The sequence below is a fragment of the Gymnogyps californianus genome, chromosome 10, assembly GCF_018139145.2.
Source record: "Gymnogyps californianus isolate 813 chromosome 10, ASM1813914v2, whole genome shotgun sequence".
Taxonomy (NCBI): Eukaryota; Metazoa; Chordata; class Aves; order Accipitriformes; family Cathartidae; genus Gymnogyps; species Gymnogyps californianus.
The window spans coordinates 10,274,301-10,290,347 of record NC_059480.1 but is presented as its reverse complement, the minus strand read 5'-3'; the positions used below and the strand labels follow the sequence as shown (position 1 = coordinate 10,290,347).

General features: G+C 41.3%; 1 protein-coding gene across 1 annotated transcript in view; it reads right to left on the bottom strand.

The window, feature by feature from the left end:
* NYAP2 (neuronal tyrosine-phosphorylated phosphoinositide-3-kinase adaptor 2) overlaps window positions 1-16,047 on the bottom strand; it is a 175,115-nt gene that overhangs the window by 30,375 nt on the left and 128,693 nt on the right. Inside the window, exon 5 of the mRNA XM_050902730.1 lies at window positions 3,534-3,746. Within this exon, the coding sequence (XP_050758687.1) occupies window positions 3,534-3,746 (213 nt within the window). The remainder of the gene's footprint in view (window positions 1-3,533; window positions 3,747-16,047) is intronic.

Sequence of the window (16,047 nt, the reverse complement as noted above, 5' to 3'; positions counted from 1 at the left end):
AGCTTCTGGCATGGGCTACTGTCAGTCTTGGGGCTCTGGATCAAAGGACAATCGTGCATTGTTTCAAATAGCTGTAACGCCACTGCTGCAGAGAGCAGCGTGCACTTCTACAGTCAGGCTCTGTGACTGTGTGATCCTACACCCTGGAGATCACACACCTGGCTCCTGGTGCACTGGCTTGATGCCCTTCGTGTACAGCTCCCAGCCCTACTCATTTTACTTTCGGTGACAGGTGCTGCTAGGGGAGAGCTTGTGTGCAGAGAACATGGATAACCAGCGTAGGCAAGGTCTGGAAGCATCACATCCTGGGCTGGACCTTGTTGGGCAGGCTGCCCAGTAACATATACTCCAGCATTAAGTTGCCTTCACTTGGAGAATCCTTGAGGATTTAGTAGCACAGTGATACTCTGATATTGCCCGCGAGGAGAAAATTTAGGGGTTGGTGGGAGTACTCAGTTGTCTTTGAGTGAAGCAGCCCTAGCTAGCATGTATTGGTACTTTGCTGCTACTCCCTTCTTGTACCAACGAATGTGTCTTGCACCTTGGGCTTCGCAGGCATTGCTCCATTCCCAAAGAGCTTGAACTTAACTATTCATTACTTTTGCAAATCCACAATGCTAGCCAGTAATTCCAATGAAGGGTGGGCATTTACTCCCTTCCTGATTATCTACAATGTTTTCAGCTAGAATACTAATGGGCTGGCTGAGTGACAAGCTGATGGTGATTCAAAACAGGACACAACAACAGAGTATCTGAGATTTAAAAGGCAACGCAGTGCCTGTCTCTAGCAGCAGGTGGCAATGCAAAATGCTTCATGGTTGCAGTTAGGAAAAAAGCAGCAACATTCCAGAAAATACTCCTCAGAGCTCCTGGAGTGAAGTTATCACAGCCTTCTGTTTCACAGATCTCTTTTGGCTGTTCACTACAATTGCACTGACTTTCCTAAATGCCAGCATGCCCCCAAACCACTTACACTGCTTTCCATAAGAAACAATAGGATGCCAAGAAACAGAAAGTGGCCTTGACAAATTATGTGACAGATGAGAGAACAATCACGCATCAGAGACAGTGATACCCATGTGCACCTGACAGGCCAGGCTCATTGAACAAAATTACCAGAAAGCTCAAGATTCTGTTTGGAGATGGCTCATTCCCCCTCTGATCTTATTAGCAGGTGCAGAGATGAGGGGAACCCACAAAAAATCAGTACTCTCACTCAGGTATTCACTCAGACCACTCCAGTTCCTAGTTAATCTGTGCCTCAGCAGAGCTACCTGTCTGTTGAGCACACATGAGAAGTCCTTTCACATCCTTTCTGTTTTACAGCAGAGCAATTCAACCCCATTTTCTTTAAATTATTCCAACACTGTCCTAATAAATGCCTGTACCAGTATGAACTAGGAGGTAGGCAGCAAACTGTGGTGTTTCAAGGACATGTCCGCACAAAAAAAGTAGCCTTTTTTCTCTTATCTATGATGTTGGAAAGAGAGCAACAGCAATGACGACTGTACTGGGGACTGCCCTGATTTTATTTGGTCCTGTGATAAATCTAAATTCTAAATACCTAGCACAGAATTACTTTATCTCCTTGACTCCAGAAAGCATTTGTATGCATACAGATGTATTAAATCTCTCTTCTTGCATTCTGTTACAGTTCTAATTTAATTGCAAAGAACGAACTGTTACAGTTCATGTACAAGTTCATTGAGGAGAACTGTGTACAGCATTTTGAATGCAATGCCCCACTGATTAAAGGTAAAACATGTTGCTCAGGCAACAGCTAGAGACACAGGGGAGAAAATATTCATGGCAGATGAGAGGCAATATTCATCAAATGAAATGTCATAAAAACTGCAGGAAAAGAAAAATCACCATCAGCTCTCAGATTTTAATCATAAAAAAGGAGTCAAAATCCAGCCAATAAAATATTTCCATAATTTTTCTTTGACAGTCCTAGCTATGTAAGACAAAGCCACAGTTAACTAAATCAAGGCATGATTCAACAGCTATTACAGTTTGCTGATGCCAAATGAAGATTGAGGCCAACATGTTTTGTCTGTTTCTGGAGATCAACCAACTCTTTGAAATAAAACTGATGCAGGAAGGTTGGACAGAAGTGCTATATTTTGCTAAGAACGTACTCTTTAATTTTCATTTCTCTTCCATTCTGCTCTGTACTGTCATCTCGCAGAACTGAAAAGGTTGGTACACACCTTTGGTCTAATTATCAGATGTCCCGATACTTTGATGTGGTACCTTTAAACCCACCCTTTCACCTGCATTAGCGCAGATGACGCTCTAATACACTGGGAACAGAATTTTTAACAAAGCAATGAGCTAATCTGGAAAATTCCTACCTACCAGGATGCTTTGTGAGAACAGACAAGTAAGCAAAAGGCAGTAACACCCAAATAACCTGTGCTAGAGTCATGAGATTTGCAGAAAAGTCACTTCTGCTGCCCCAGGAAGGACTATTTGGGGGGTCTGTAGCAAGAAAAGCTGGACTACACAACTGCTGCAAATGATATGTCACATCAGCAAAGCCTATTCAAGTTATATACTGAGTTTCAGGTGTCATTTCCAGCAATGCAGGGAAAACGTGAGTCCTATTATCACACAGGGAAGCAATGCCCTGGGTGAGGGGAGAGCATCTCTGCTAGCTCAGCACTGTAAAGACTCATCTCTGCCACTGACTGCCCAGCAGATCTCTTGTGCAGGAATAATTTCTTATTTCAGTAGCTCATTCATGGTCTTACACTTACTGAACATGGACCATGAGGCTCCAGTACTATGTATGCCAACTGTTTTTAAAGAGGATATTTTTCACAATCCAACCAATAAGCAATGAAGTTACTCTTTTAAGAGAGCTGTCAAATCTCAAAAAGTAACAATGCAGTGCTTAGGCCAGAGCTATACATCTCTGTTTATAGATGTCCATTCATGTATCAGTTCTGTTTGTCTTAGTCAATTTATAAACAAGGCTGCATTATTTTTCATGGTTTATGGCAAGTCACTATTTTATATGTATAAAATTTGATTAATAAAATGGACAGGTATGAATTTGAGACTTCTGAAATCCATAGTCACTTTTCTAGACATTTATGTACAAGCATAAAGCAAAGGCTGCCTGTGTCCACTCACTGTACATATCAGTAAGACAGTCCTGTTTCTGCACAGTGTGTTTTTGTTACTGTATGTGATATCTGAATTTATGAACTTCTCTCTGAGGTGCCATCCTGGGGGTGTCTTTGCCACAGTGTGCCTTTTCAAAGTGAAATTCCTTACTTCTTTTAAAATAGATGAACAGCATCTTTACATGCTTGTATTACCTGCCACCGTCCCAGTCCTGTTCCAGTACAGAGCACAAGCAGACAGCACAACGCTTATTAGTGCAGCAGTCAATGGGCAGGGCAGATTCTAGAAGACACCTGGAAGTCTAAAGAATCCACATGCTTACCTACATCTGTGTAGCTGAGATCCTTCAGCTCACAAGGAGATTCATAAGATCTTCCCTGCTCTGCTACTTGACATACCTGAGCTGTTGCTTCCAGCCAACATGGTTGGACTGACAGAGGATCTCCCCAGCCTGCTGGACACCACAGGCGGGCCTGGCGTTCCGTCCCATTCCTGAGCTTTCCCTGGCTCCCTGGAGGAAGCTGTCTCATGATGGCCTCCCCTCTCTTTGTTTTCCAGCTTTGGTAGTGGTTCAGTGCTGTGACTTCTGATCTTCAGCTCATCTAGTGGTTCTACAAAATACACAAGTGCACATTTCATTATAGAGTGTCTGCTAATTACCCACATCATATAACAATCTTTTGCTCAATATTCCATATATACCAATCATAAATCTTTTAAGGGCAATTTATATCACGATTTTACCATCTAGGCCTAAAACCTACAGTTTATGTAGGTTTCAATACACTTTTTAATTATTAAAACCATACACAATGCAGCAGATAGATAAAATGTAACTTTTCTGTTACAACTTTTATATGCCAGGAAAATATTTTTGAAAATGGTATCCTACCAAATTATGCTTTCATTAACCATTTATGGAAATACTTGAATTCTTTTCAGCTGTCATTTCATTGGGAACAAGTTCTTCTTCAGGCACTTTCTAAGGAAGCTCTCTCCTAAGGCAATATTGTGCAAGCAACATACCTGTACTCCTCATAAGCTCTAATAAAAAGCACACAATCCACAAAACTGTCCAGTGTTAGTATTTTGGGTGTGCCCAGCACCATAACCTAGGGAATAAAATTTCACTTGGTTGGAAAATCCTTGGAGTCAGAAAATGACTTTCTGCTTGCAACACCATGAGTCAATATAAGGATGAGAAATTAAAAAAACGAATGATTTTTCAAGTGAAGCAGTGATGTCTGCTTTCTTCATGGCTGGTGATTTTCTGTTCTTTTCTCGAGACCCTCATTTCTTTTCTTGCAGGTTGAGCAATGCATGGAGAAACAATTAATTCCTGATCTTTTTCATCTGCAGCTGTGAAAAATTCACATGAAAAACTAGATACAGAAGAAACATTAGATTGCTTTTAGTTGTAACAGCTAATTGCTGTGCTAGTCAGTTATTCAAAGCTTGGTGAACTGTTTGCCTTCTTTTAGCGAAAAAAAAAATCCCTCCAAGTTTGGAATTTTATACCTCATATTTAAGCCCAAAGACATCCTTACATGATACTCTCAGTTCTAGTCATTCAGGTTTATAAATCAAACCCCTGATATACCTTAATTTCTGTATGTATCTACAGTCTTGGAATTCACATTTAATAGAGATGGACAATCTTCCCTTGAGCCCTATCTCAAAATCTTTTTGTGGCTACAAGGGACATTACAAGATTTGGGAGAGCCAAGCAAAGGGAAAATGCCAGGAGTCATTCGCAGGCAGGAGATGACAACAGCTCCCCAGGGGACCCATGCGGAACAGCAGTGGCCTGGCTGTGCCGGACTGCCAGTGATGCAACAGCAAAATTTGTCTCAGCAGCCACTTCCTCTCCCAATTATCCCCATGGCCAGGAACTGGCACTATCCAACAGGAATTGCCACTCAGATGATACAGTCCCAGAAAAAGAACCACATTCAAACCGCTTTAATTTGTCTGTGGCTCAAAAACCCACACACTGTTTACCCTTGCTACAGCAAACAGTGGAAGATGCAATATTAGATATCTACATGCTATGGCAGAGATCCCACCTCTGCACAACAGTAACAAAATCTCATGTTGTTTTCAGTTCTTTGACATTCCAGTCTGCAGATGAACTTGATGAGCAACAACACAGTCAGCCTGAAGTTTCCTCAATGAAACTTCATATAGGAAACATGTAAAAATATCTAACTGGATATGCAGTGCAATATGTAATCATTAGTGTATTTCATGAATTACTATCAGTTAATTGTAAAAATTAATGTTAAGAATATCACACCACAACCTTCAAGATTTTTTTTTTAATTACTCACAGTAGTAACACTCCATGAGAAAATGATAAAACGACCCCAGTTTAGCAAGTCTCGTAAATAGGATTTAGTGACATTTTATGTGACAAAGACCTTCAAAAAATCAAACCTCTTCCTTGAACTTTTGGGTCACTTACCTACTTTAATGTATGCAAAAAGACACTGTAATGAAAATCCAAACTGTTTGGTTTTCCTAGTTGGTAACCCCAGCAGGGTACAAGGTTGAATAACAGTCTGTATCAATATAACATGACATCTGCCTTTCAGGGACCTTTGCTACGAAAGGTCTGTAACACAGCTCTGTCTGTGACTGCATAGAGAGACTCTCTAATACAAAGAGCTGTGCAAAGAGATGTAGAGCCCACATTATAACTAGATTTGAACTGCTTCAGTTACTAACAAAAAATGCTTTTATATTTTTCTGAGCATTGATCTATGAAAAATAATGATGTACTTGTTCACATAACAGATACATGCAACCATATCTGAATTTTTTCTTTACACCAATAACATTCACTTCTTTAAGATACTAATTATCTGGGAGAAGGAAAGATACGAACAAAGTTTCAAAATTCTTTGGAAATGCACGCAGTCCTCTTTCCCATCAATACAGGATGCTGTCTAGATTGCAGCTCTTCCTTTCCAGCAAGATGAAGAGAAAGCCAAAAGAATAGAATATGCTTTAAAAAAGTCAGAATCTGGCCCTGCAAGTGCCCCACCAACTTAATGCATCATTCAACAGATTTAATTTACTATGTCATTCAGCTGCTACTGGAAATGCTGTGATTACCTTAGTGAAAACCTTCTCTGTGTGTGCCTCATTGACACTACTTGAACACCACCCCTTGAAATTTCACACACTCATGCAGTCAGCCCTTAGTTGCAGTGGAAACACTCTGGTTAAGTGTGGAGCCAAGGATTTATCCACTTCAGTTTACTTAACAGAGAAGCATTAGTACTTGTTGCCTGATAAAAATGATTTGTGCATTCTTAGTTTTATTATCAGCTGAATCAAAGCACAGCAGTTCTCTGCAACCAGCTGGAAACTATGGAAATATTCAGACTAAATAAAAATTTGGCTTATAGTCTACTTCTTTATAAGGTGTAGAAAATCAGTTTTCAGCTGGCTGTCTAGACTTCGTAAATTTACATTCCACTACCCTTTCTTGGGGATTTTCAGTTCTCAGTTTATCTGAAAAGTAATATATCCTAAAAATGAAAAGCAGATTGCATCAGATTATAATGTCATGCAACCCATCACAGAGCCTGAATCATTATTATTTGGTGATCACTATCAGTAACATTGATACACAGTCAGAAAAACAGCATGTCAGTGTTTTATATAGTTTTCTGTAATATTACTTTCCTGCTCACTTGCAAATACATAAGAAGTGAAAAAAAAAATTTAATGCCTCACTTTCGCTTAAATATTTTGGGGAGGATTTTAGAGTAATTTCTGCTTCCTTAATAAATGTCAATGGGAATCATACTTGAATTCAATAAAAAAAATCACTGTACTAGTTCTTGCTTGACTGAAAGAGTACCTCAGTTCTAATGTGCCCGTGACAGCTCCAGAAATGCAGAGCCCTCCCCTCCCAGGTCACGGTGCATTACTGGGACCTTTTGTTGACTGTCCCTGTCACTTGGATGTTGTTATACTGTCAACTACTCCCTGCTGCAAATGCAGCTCCACGGAGCAAGCTCAGTGGCACAAATTATTGCGTCTCATAAAAGCACATTCATTGCTCCGCATTTTCGCTCCTGCAGTCAGGCACGAGGCATTGGCAGAAAGCAGAACACGCGTGTAGCTGCCAGCTATGGTTACCTATGGGGTGGTGACCTTATCATCGACTGAAAATCAAACCAGTATATTTTAAACAGGGTAACCCTTTATAAAAGCTACAGCAGGATTTAAAGGGCCACTTTATCCACATTGATCCCATACTGAAAACATGAACTCTAACCAGTCATATATATATATTCTGCTGAAAGGTAACAGTAGGTGCTGCACAGCTTTTTTTTTATTTTTTGAGAAGTGCAGAAACACAGACGGGATCTAAGTTACCTCATGCTGTTAAAAACCTTAATTTGAAGTTAGGAGATATTGAAGCTCAGTGTTATGCTGGGAGCTCACTCAATCATATGATGGCCACAGGCAAATCTTTTCACAGTCAAGTGCTGTATTTTGAAATCTGAAATTATTATGGAAAGCATCTTTATTGTTCAATAATTTGTAAGCCAAAATAGTACATAAAAATGTAAATTTCAAGAAATAATTCACTGCTTTAAATATTTATGGATACAGTTGGTTGAACTGCCATAAAGGCGTTCAAATGTTTCAAGCACTTCCAGGTGTCATTGTATTTCAATATTCAAAGAGATGCATTTTTCTTATTTATTTCATATGAATCTCAGGCTTTTCCATTTCAAGAATAAGATGGTGGCTAAAATCTCTTAGAGAGAACATATTTTACAAATAACTGGCATGTACAATTTCCCCTCTATGAAAGATCCCCTAATAGCTGCACACTAGGTGAGGCTGGCACATGAGCTGTGGTACTGGAAAACTCGTAAATGCTAAAGAAAGTGAGAAACAAATTGAGTTAGTCAGCTGTAACTTGGACCAAAGCAAACTGAAAACTACAGCTACGGAAATCATCTTACCTGAAAAGCTATCATTCAAATGAATATATACTCTGTGGCCAGTCTGCCACTCTGCTCTTAAGCACAAATTAATTTCAGGTCCTGGTGGCTTCTTAGTGTAATGCTAAGTGATAAACAGCAGAACCTTTATTAGAGCTTTGGGTTTTTGGGAGAAGAAAGAAAAGCAATTGTCTTAAGGAACTTAAAATGAGGGTTGCTCTCTGCCATCTCTCTCAGCTGTGAGCTGAAATGTATAAACTAATCATCCATGCATTATTCATTTACTCTTTTTTCTGTGTGTTTGTTATAAGCCTAAATAAATAATACATCACTCTAGGCAGAACTTGCATACTGTGGGAAGTGGTACTACTTGCAGGGTCTAAAATTCAGCATATGCACACAGGTGTAAAGCAAAGTAAATCACTTGAGATGGGGTTTAGATGTGAATCAGAACTCCTGATCTCCTCCAGCCCCGACATGTCAGACCTCACCTCGTACGGCCACAAGGCGGGCACGGACCTGGCCAAGGGAGCAGGAGCACAGAGCATCCCCAAGGGCACACCTGCCCATCAGGAGGGGTGGAAACGCAGCCAGCACGTGCATGTGATGATCAGAGCTACCAGAGACACGTCCCAGGCCTCAGCTCCTACCCTCGTACCTGGGGCAGAGCTGCCGAACTGGCAGCAGCCCTGCTCAGCGAGCCATGTCTAACCCAGGGTCCTGACCAGCGGAAAGGCCAGGCACAGCTCCACCATTGTCCCATGTAACACTGCCAGCACGACAGCAGCATGCGCCCATCCGCTACAGACTGACCACTTCCACGGACATTGGATGTAAAGCAATACTAAGCCCTTGAGGGAATCCCACAGTTTCTTCTTTCTGCACACCAGGGATTTTTATTTACCTTTATTACACATTTAAAAATTAGAGCTGCCTTTTAATGGCTTTCTTGATGTGTGGTGGTTTGTCTGGTCTGCACAGCTGTAAATTTATCCCAGCCTCTCCCAAAGAAAACTAATAGGCTGTTATTACCACATGCAAGAAACATGGATAATGCTCAGTGCTTAAGCCATTTCCCCCCCAAAATAGGAGTATATTATACTGTCAGTGAAAGCTATTTCCTCATCTTTATTAACTATGGTGGTTTGTCTATTCTGACTTCAACTGCTTGCTAATTAAGCAGAAGTTTGCTTTGCATATCAATTTTTAATACCCCTTTTTTACAGTTAAGTGAGAGTTGCAGCAGCCAGCTTGTTCAATTAAAAGCAGCTCTGACCTAGTTCCATGCAAAATCAATAGAAAGCCTGAAAGAGTCTCACAAACCACCTAACATTTAAGGAGACATGGCTGAAATGCTTCTCAGTGTTCACTGAGCACGTGTTTCTGTGAGCAGTGTAGGGTTTGTTTTGTTTTATACGGTGAAATCCAGTGGAGATCACATCCGCCTGCTACAGACCCGCAAAGATCAGCTCTGCCTGCTACAAACAGCAAAGGGAGGGGAAAGAGGAATTGCTGAAGAAATGCGTTTGGTTGATTTTCTGTGGCTATCCCAAAGCTGCTAAGTGGGCAATCCTGGCTAGGAAAACAAGATAGGAAAAGAAAAAGCCCACACTGCACTTAATTGAAGACTAACAAAAGAAGGGGTTTATACCAAAAGATCATCCAAAGCTTTAGAATAAAAATATTTGATGAAAATTGTGAGTGTTATAATCTGGTTGAAAAAAATAGAAGAGAATAGAATTCTTTAAGTTTCAATAAACTTCAGCTGGCATTATCAGTCACTTAAAAGATGAAGTTTTAAAAATTCTGCATGGTAAGACATACATTTAACACTGTTTGATGTCCTAGAGTAGGAGGAAAAATCCTCTTGCATATTGATGATTGAAATACAGGAAAACCTGGTTTTAGTCTTACATAAGGAGAGCCATTTGATCCAAGAGGATTATATTTTGGCATATGTTATAGAAGTGATGACAATATAATACGTCCTGTTTCCAACAGGGCCATCATTATTTCTTAATGATTTCTTCCAATACTGCGCTTGATCTTTCAAGTGTGCCTATTCTGCTGCAGATCACCTCACAGCCTGAACCTTTTGACTGAAAAGGCCACATCTGGAAGATACGCATTGTACAGATGTATCACCAAAGCCAATAAAAAGCAATGTCCTGGGACGCTCACCACTAAATCAAACAGGATTCTTGGAAAGGATGTTCTTTTGGTACTCTATTAATAGGTTTGCTATTTACCTCAGACCAGTCACAATTACATAATTAAGCAGAACACTTTATTCTCTGATATTCACCACATATTTTTCTTTTATTTTCCTTTCAGAGCTGGCGATGTTGGGAATTGGTGACTTGCACTTAGGAGAACCTCAACAGAAGCCTTTCTGTTCCCCAGTGCCTTCTTGGGCAAAAACCTAAGTACAGCAAGTCAAAGGGAATTCTGCCACTGATTTCAACAGAGCAAGGGTTTTCCTTCCAGCAGTTATTATTTGGGGCTAGCCAGCTACGCTGATGCATATGAATGTATAGCATAGTTGATACTGGTGAGCTGCAAACATTTCTCTTACATTTTGTGCACCCAGATCTCCTGCTGATAATCCAGGGTGACCTTTCAGTCAAATAACTAAACGTGTACACATAAATTTCATACCCGTAGATGGGTACCTACATGGTCTATGTCTATTTGCAGCAAATAGGATTTAAATAGGAGAAGAAGGAAGATGACTAGTTTGAAAAGTCTGAATGTGGCCGTCTTGTGAAACTTTCTGCTCTCCCCCACCTTCCTCTGTTGGTATCACCGACACTAGCCTTGGACTACTCTGCGACCTGCATATGCAACACAAGCATATATTGCCATCCCCACCCTAAACTCAACACTGATCAAAGAAAACACTGTTAGATGAAACATGCAATTAAACTGTGGAAATCAGTGACTGTAAAAGGTTGCCCAACTGTTACAAGCATTTGATTTGAAGAGAAGATGGTGCCTACTCTTAGTTAATTGCTTTCCTTCCCAACCCTGTTCATTTCGCTGCACACTCATTCTGTTATTCAGGTTCTTAAATATACAGCCCTCATGTTTGGACGAGGAAACGATGGTTTGATGGGCACTGCACACGTCATAGCACAGTATGGCAAGAAATCAGAAGGCAAGGGTGAGCCAAAAAAAGCTAAAATATACAGACACTTTAAGAAAAATGTTTTTGTAGAAAGTTCATGACCTTAAGTTTCAAAGCTTCACTTCAAAAATATCAATCTTTCATAGAAGTGCCGACTATATTAAACTTGTCAACATTTTTTTTGTCACGTTTTCTGCTGAAAAACAGCCTTTGAACTACATCAGCAGTTTGAATGCAGGGGTTTTCTATTGTTTGACCACTTTCATTTCTTCTAAGGTGTATGCTTTCATCCAGATTCAGTAATAAATGAGAATCTGTTGTTAGTCAGAAAAATGCAGAGATAGTAATGGACACTGGTTGTGAAAACTGGGGACAGAAACCCTCACTCTCATATTTTCACATAAAAAATCAATTAGAAAGTTGGAGTGAAAATAAATTCTTTCCTGGCTATTTTGTCTGTATTTTAACTACCTTTATGAAAAACAGGCTTTTCTCTTTATTGACTCCATTAATGAATGAGAAAATTTGCCTTTCGTTATTAGAACAAGTGTTCCATTTGTACAGCTCTCCTTCTACCACAATACGTTACCAGTAAAAGGGAATCCTGACGTTGTCTTAACATTGGCCCTACCTGAACTCTCAGTTTTACAAAGCCAGACACAAGTGTACGGGCTTTTCTATGCAGCCTCTGTGCCAAGCCTAGCTGTGTCAGGGTCCTGGGCACTATTTGCTCTGCAAGTTAACGCTCAAGGTTTCTCCTGATGACAGAATGAAACCCGTATGTCATTCTGTCTTTCTATGCCTTTTAACAGAGTCAATCATTTTAGACCCTTCCCACTTTCTAATTAGAGGTTTCATTTTGTGAACTGTTTTTACTCTTGCTAGCTAAGCAACTGTTAAGCCATGACAGCACAGACTTCAGATCCTGAGGAAATAAGTAGAATTGCAGATGGCCTTATACAGCTCCGGCTGATGCCTGTGCTTGTAAGACATTACTACTACTGCTTTCGCAAGTGTGCAGAGCCGCTAGTGTGGCTGGCACAAGTGTCTCTGTATGTGTTACAGCACATATAAATTAAATATAAATTACACAAACATTGCCCGAGCAGTAAAATAGCTATAGATTTCCTGGAAGAAGGTACTTTTTGAGTTATGAATTTAAGTCACAAAAATAAAGTAACTTCCATCTCCAGCAAAATTAAACACGCAGCTTCTCTTTTTCAGATGAGCAGTTACAAGATCAATAGTTCTCCTTACTCATTCTTAAATGCCAGATAAAGTGCTAATTGCATGTTACTGTCTTAACAAAAAAATAATTATTAGGGATGGATAATTCTGTTCAGAGGAGTAAAAGTAACCTGAACCTTCACATCAAATCGAATGTAAATGAACCTAATATTTTAATATCCATTATTATCCTGACAATTATTTCCTCAATGTTCCTGTACTTCTCACCTTACCTATACCTAGCATGTTTGTACACCCCTACACTTTCATGGTTCAATATTTGAATCAATGTTACATATATAACCCAAATAAAGCTATTTCTAACTCTGATTTCTCTTTACTGATAGACTCCTGGAAGGTCCAGAGAAAACTTAAGGAGAAGCACATCCACCTTTTCTCAGTTAAGAGTCTAAAACTTTTTATCAGAGTATTATGAGCAGGTTAGATAATACACTGACAAAAACGTGTAGCATATCATGCAGTCATTCACTATTTTTTTTTTAGTCTTCATATTATTCACTGCTACATTCTGGATACCTAAGTGCCCTGGTTTGCAGAGTGGTTTGCAAGGAACAGCAGCCTAAGACAAGAAGAGGAATCCTCTTGCCATAATTTATAATGGAATCCCCTGAAGTATATCTTATCTCATATTTCAAAGACCTTTGGATTGGGTCTTCAATGACAGGGTTTAAGAATTGAGCTCACCCCGCCAGGAATCAAATCAGACATGCCAGGAAAAGTATGTTTTTTAAAAATGGATATATAAACCACTTAGCCCAAGAAATTGTCAGTCTGTGTTACACAGATCAGTAAGGTAAAGGCATTTTAAGAAATATCAAGAGTAGAAATAGCAGTCAGAAGTATTGGAGGATTTTAGAACTTAGGGAGGAAACCTTGTTCTTTCCTTTATTCCCCCCAAAGTTCCCACCATCTTCTCTTAAAATCACATAGTTTCTACAGCTAGAGCTGTGTCACTGTAAGTACAGATAAGGCATTTAATTAAACTCCATCTCTTGTAAAGATGCAATGACAGCAGCTCAAGAGATCAGGAAACCAGGTTTCAGATCATAAGCTGGCATGCAAAAGACTTTCATTTAACAACGATCTCGAGCAGCTCCTCTGGCTATGATGTAGATATTCCAGTTTCTGGAAAAAAAGCAGATTTTTGTTTGCAAAACTCGTTTTTCGCTCACGACAAATTTTGGGGAAACTGTTATGTTCTGCTCTCTTTGAAGCTTCCACAGTATTTCACCTTCCTAAAGTTCACAGTCCTTGGCTTGGTGGTGGTGGTGGTGTGGTCTGGGGGACTTTGGTTATTTTTCCTAAACAAAACTGTGATCTCCTTTCCTGTGATTTAGTTTAAGCAAACAGACTTAAGTGCTATCTCTATATACCTACCTGTGGAACATGTCAAATCTGGTTCAAAGTGCTTCATGAACATCGTGCTTCTTGAAAACAAACACAATAAATGTAGGCCTTCCTACTAACGGTCTCTAGTTTTACTTTTAGGATTTAACAAACAAAAATGCACTTGAATCCTAACGCAAAGAAAATCTGATTCTTAACTTAGAAAAAATGCAATTCAGGGTCCAGTGCCCTGTTATAACAACAAGTTCTGAAAGATCTAGCAGCTGCCTTGAAAGAGGAGCCCTGTACTGCCAAAGCCAAAGGCAGGAGCACCAGCTGGTCCCACCCTGGTGGGAGTCATCGCTTCAGCCAGCCAGCCAAGCCAACCCACCGAAAGATGCACTACAGTCCCCAGCCACTGGTTTGATCTGCTCTCATGAACTTGCCTTCTCCCTTTCGTAAAGCTAACATGCACAGGTATCTTTTTCACATCTGAACTGCAATTCCTGCTTAAAACTCCTAACTCTCCAGTTGCTGCAACACATGATACGATTTTAGTGAGAGAGATGGGTTGATCCTGGCTGAACGCCAGGTGCCCACCAAAGCCGCTCTATCACTCCCCCTCCTCAGCTGGACATGGGAGAGAAAATATAATGAAAGGCTCGTAGGTCTAGATAAGGACAGGGAGAGATCACTCACCAATTACTGTCATGGGCAAAACAGACTCGACTTGGGGGAAAAAAAATTAATTTAATTTATTACTAGTCAAATCAGAGTAGGATAATGAGAAATAAAACCAAATCTTAAAAACACCTTCCCCCTCCACCCCTCCCTTCTTCCCAGGCTCAACTTCACTCCCAAGTTCTCTACCTCCTGCCCCCCAGCAGCACAGGGGGACAGGAATGGGGGTTGCGGTCAGTTCATCACACGTCATTTCTGCCGCTCCTTCCTCCTCAGGGGGAGGACTCCTCACACTCTTCCCCAGCTCCAGTGTGGGGTCCCTCCCACAGGAGACAGCTCTCCATGAACTTCTCCAACGTGAGTTCTTCATGAACTGCTCCAGCATGGGGCCCTTCCATGGGGTGCAGTCCTTCAGGAACAGACTGCTCCAGCGTGGGTCCCCCACGGGGTCACAAGTCCTGCCAGCAAACCTCTTCCAGCATGGGCTTCTCTCTCCACGGGTCCACAGGTCCTGCCAGGAGCCTGCTCCAGTGCGGGCTTCCCATGGGGTCACAGCCTCCTTCGGGCATCCACCTGCTCTGGCATGGGGTCCTCCACGGGCTGCAGGTGGATATCTGCTCCACCGTGGACTTCCATGGGCTGCAGGGGGACAGCCTGCCTCACCATGGTCTTCACCACGGGCTGCAGGGGAATCTCTGCTCCGGCGCCTGGAGCACCTCCTCCCCCTCCTTCTTCACTGACCTTGGGGTCTGCAGAGTTGTTTCTCTCACATACTCTCACTCCTCTCTCCGGCTGCAGTTGCTCAGGTTTCGGGTTTTTTTTCCCCCCCTTCTTAAATCTGTTATCCCAGAGGTGCTACCACTGTCGCTGATGGGCTTGGCCTTGGCCAGTGGCGGGTCTGTCTTGGAGCCGGCTGGCATTGGCTCTATCGGACATAGGGGAAGCTTCTGGCAGCTTCGCACAGAAGCCACCCGTGTAGCCCCCCTGCTACCAAAACCTTGCCACACAAACCCAATACAGTAACATACTCTACAAAAGTCCTATAAACCAAAGCTGACACCAGACATTTTCTCCAGCAAGAGGCTCCATATTATTTTCAAATAAATTCTCTCCAACTGACACGAGGTTAGAGATAATCAGACAATCCCCTAACAGCTCCATAGGGTATAAAGTTTAAACATGTCTATGTTCAATACAACCATTCACTGTTCTAGCAGACAGAAAGAAAGCATAGCTACCCATCAAATCCAGAAGCCCCAGGGAGGAGGACACCGATGAGAGTGTGGGGTTGGGAGAGCCACCCACCCTGGGTGCCACAGCTGCCGCCCTCTGGGCACATCCTCTCAAACCTCTGGTGCCGCCACCCTGGCTGGCTTCATTCAACGTGGCTGCACCAACTTCCTGAGTAGAGGGTATGTAAATAAAACTGCATCATTCCTTTAAATCAAAGCAGTTTGATTCCTACCCCCTTTTTTTTTTCCCTTAGTTCCTTCACAAAAGGAGGACCCTGATATCCTACACTGATACCACCTTCCCTAAAAAACACAGTGAGAAATTTTA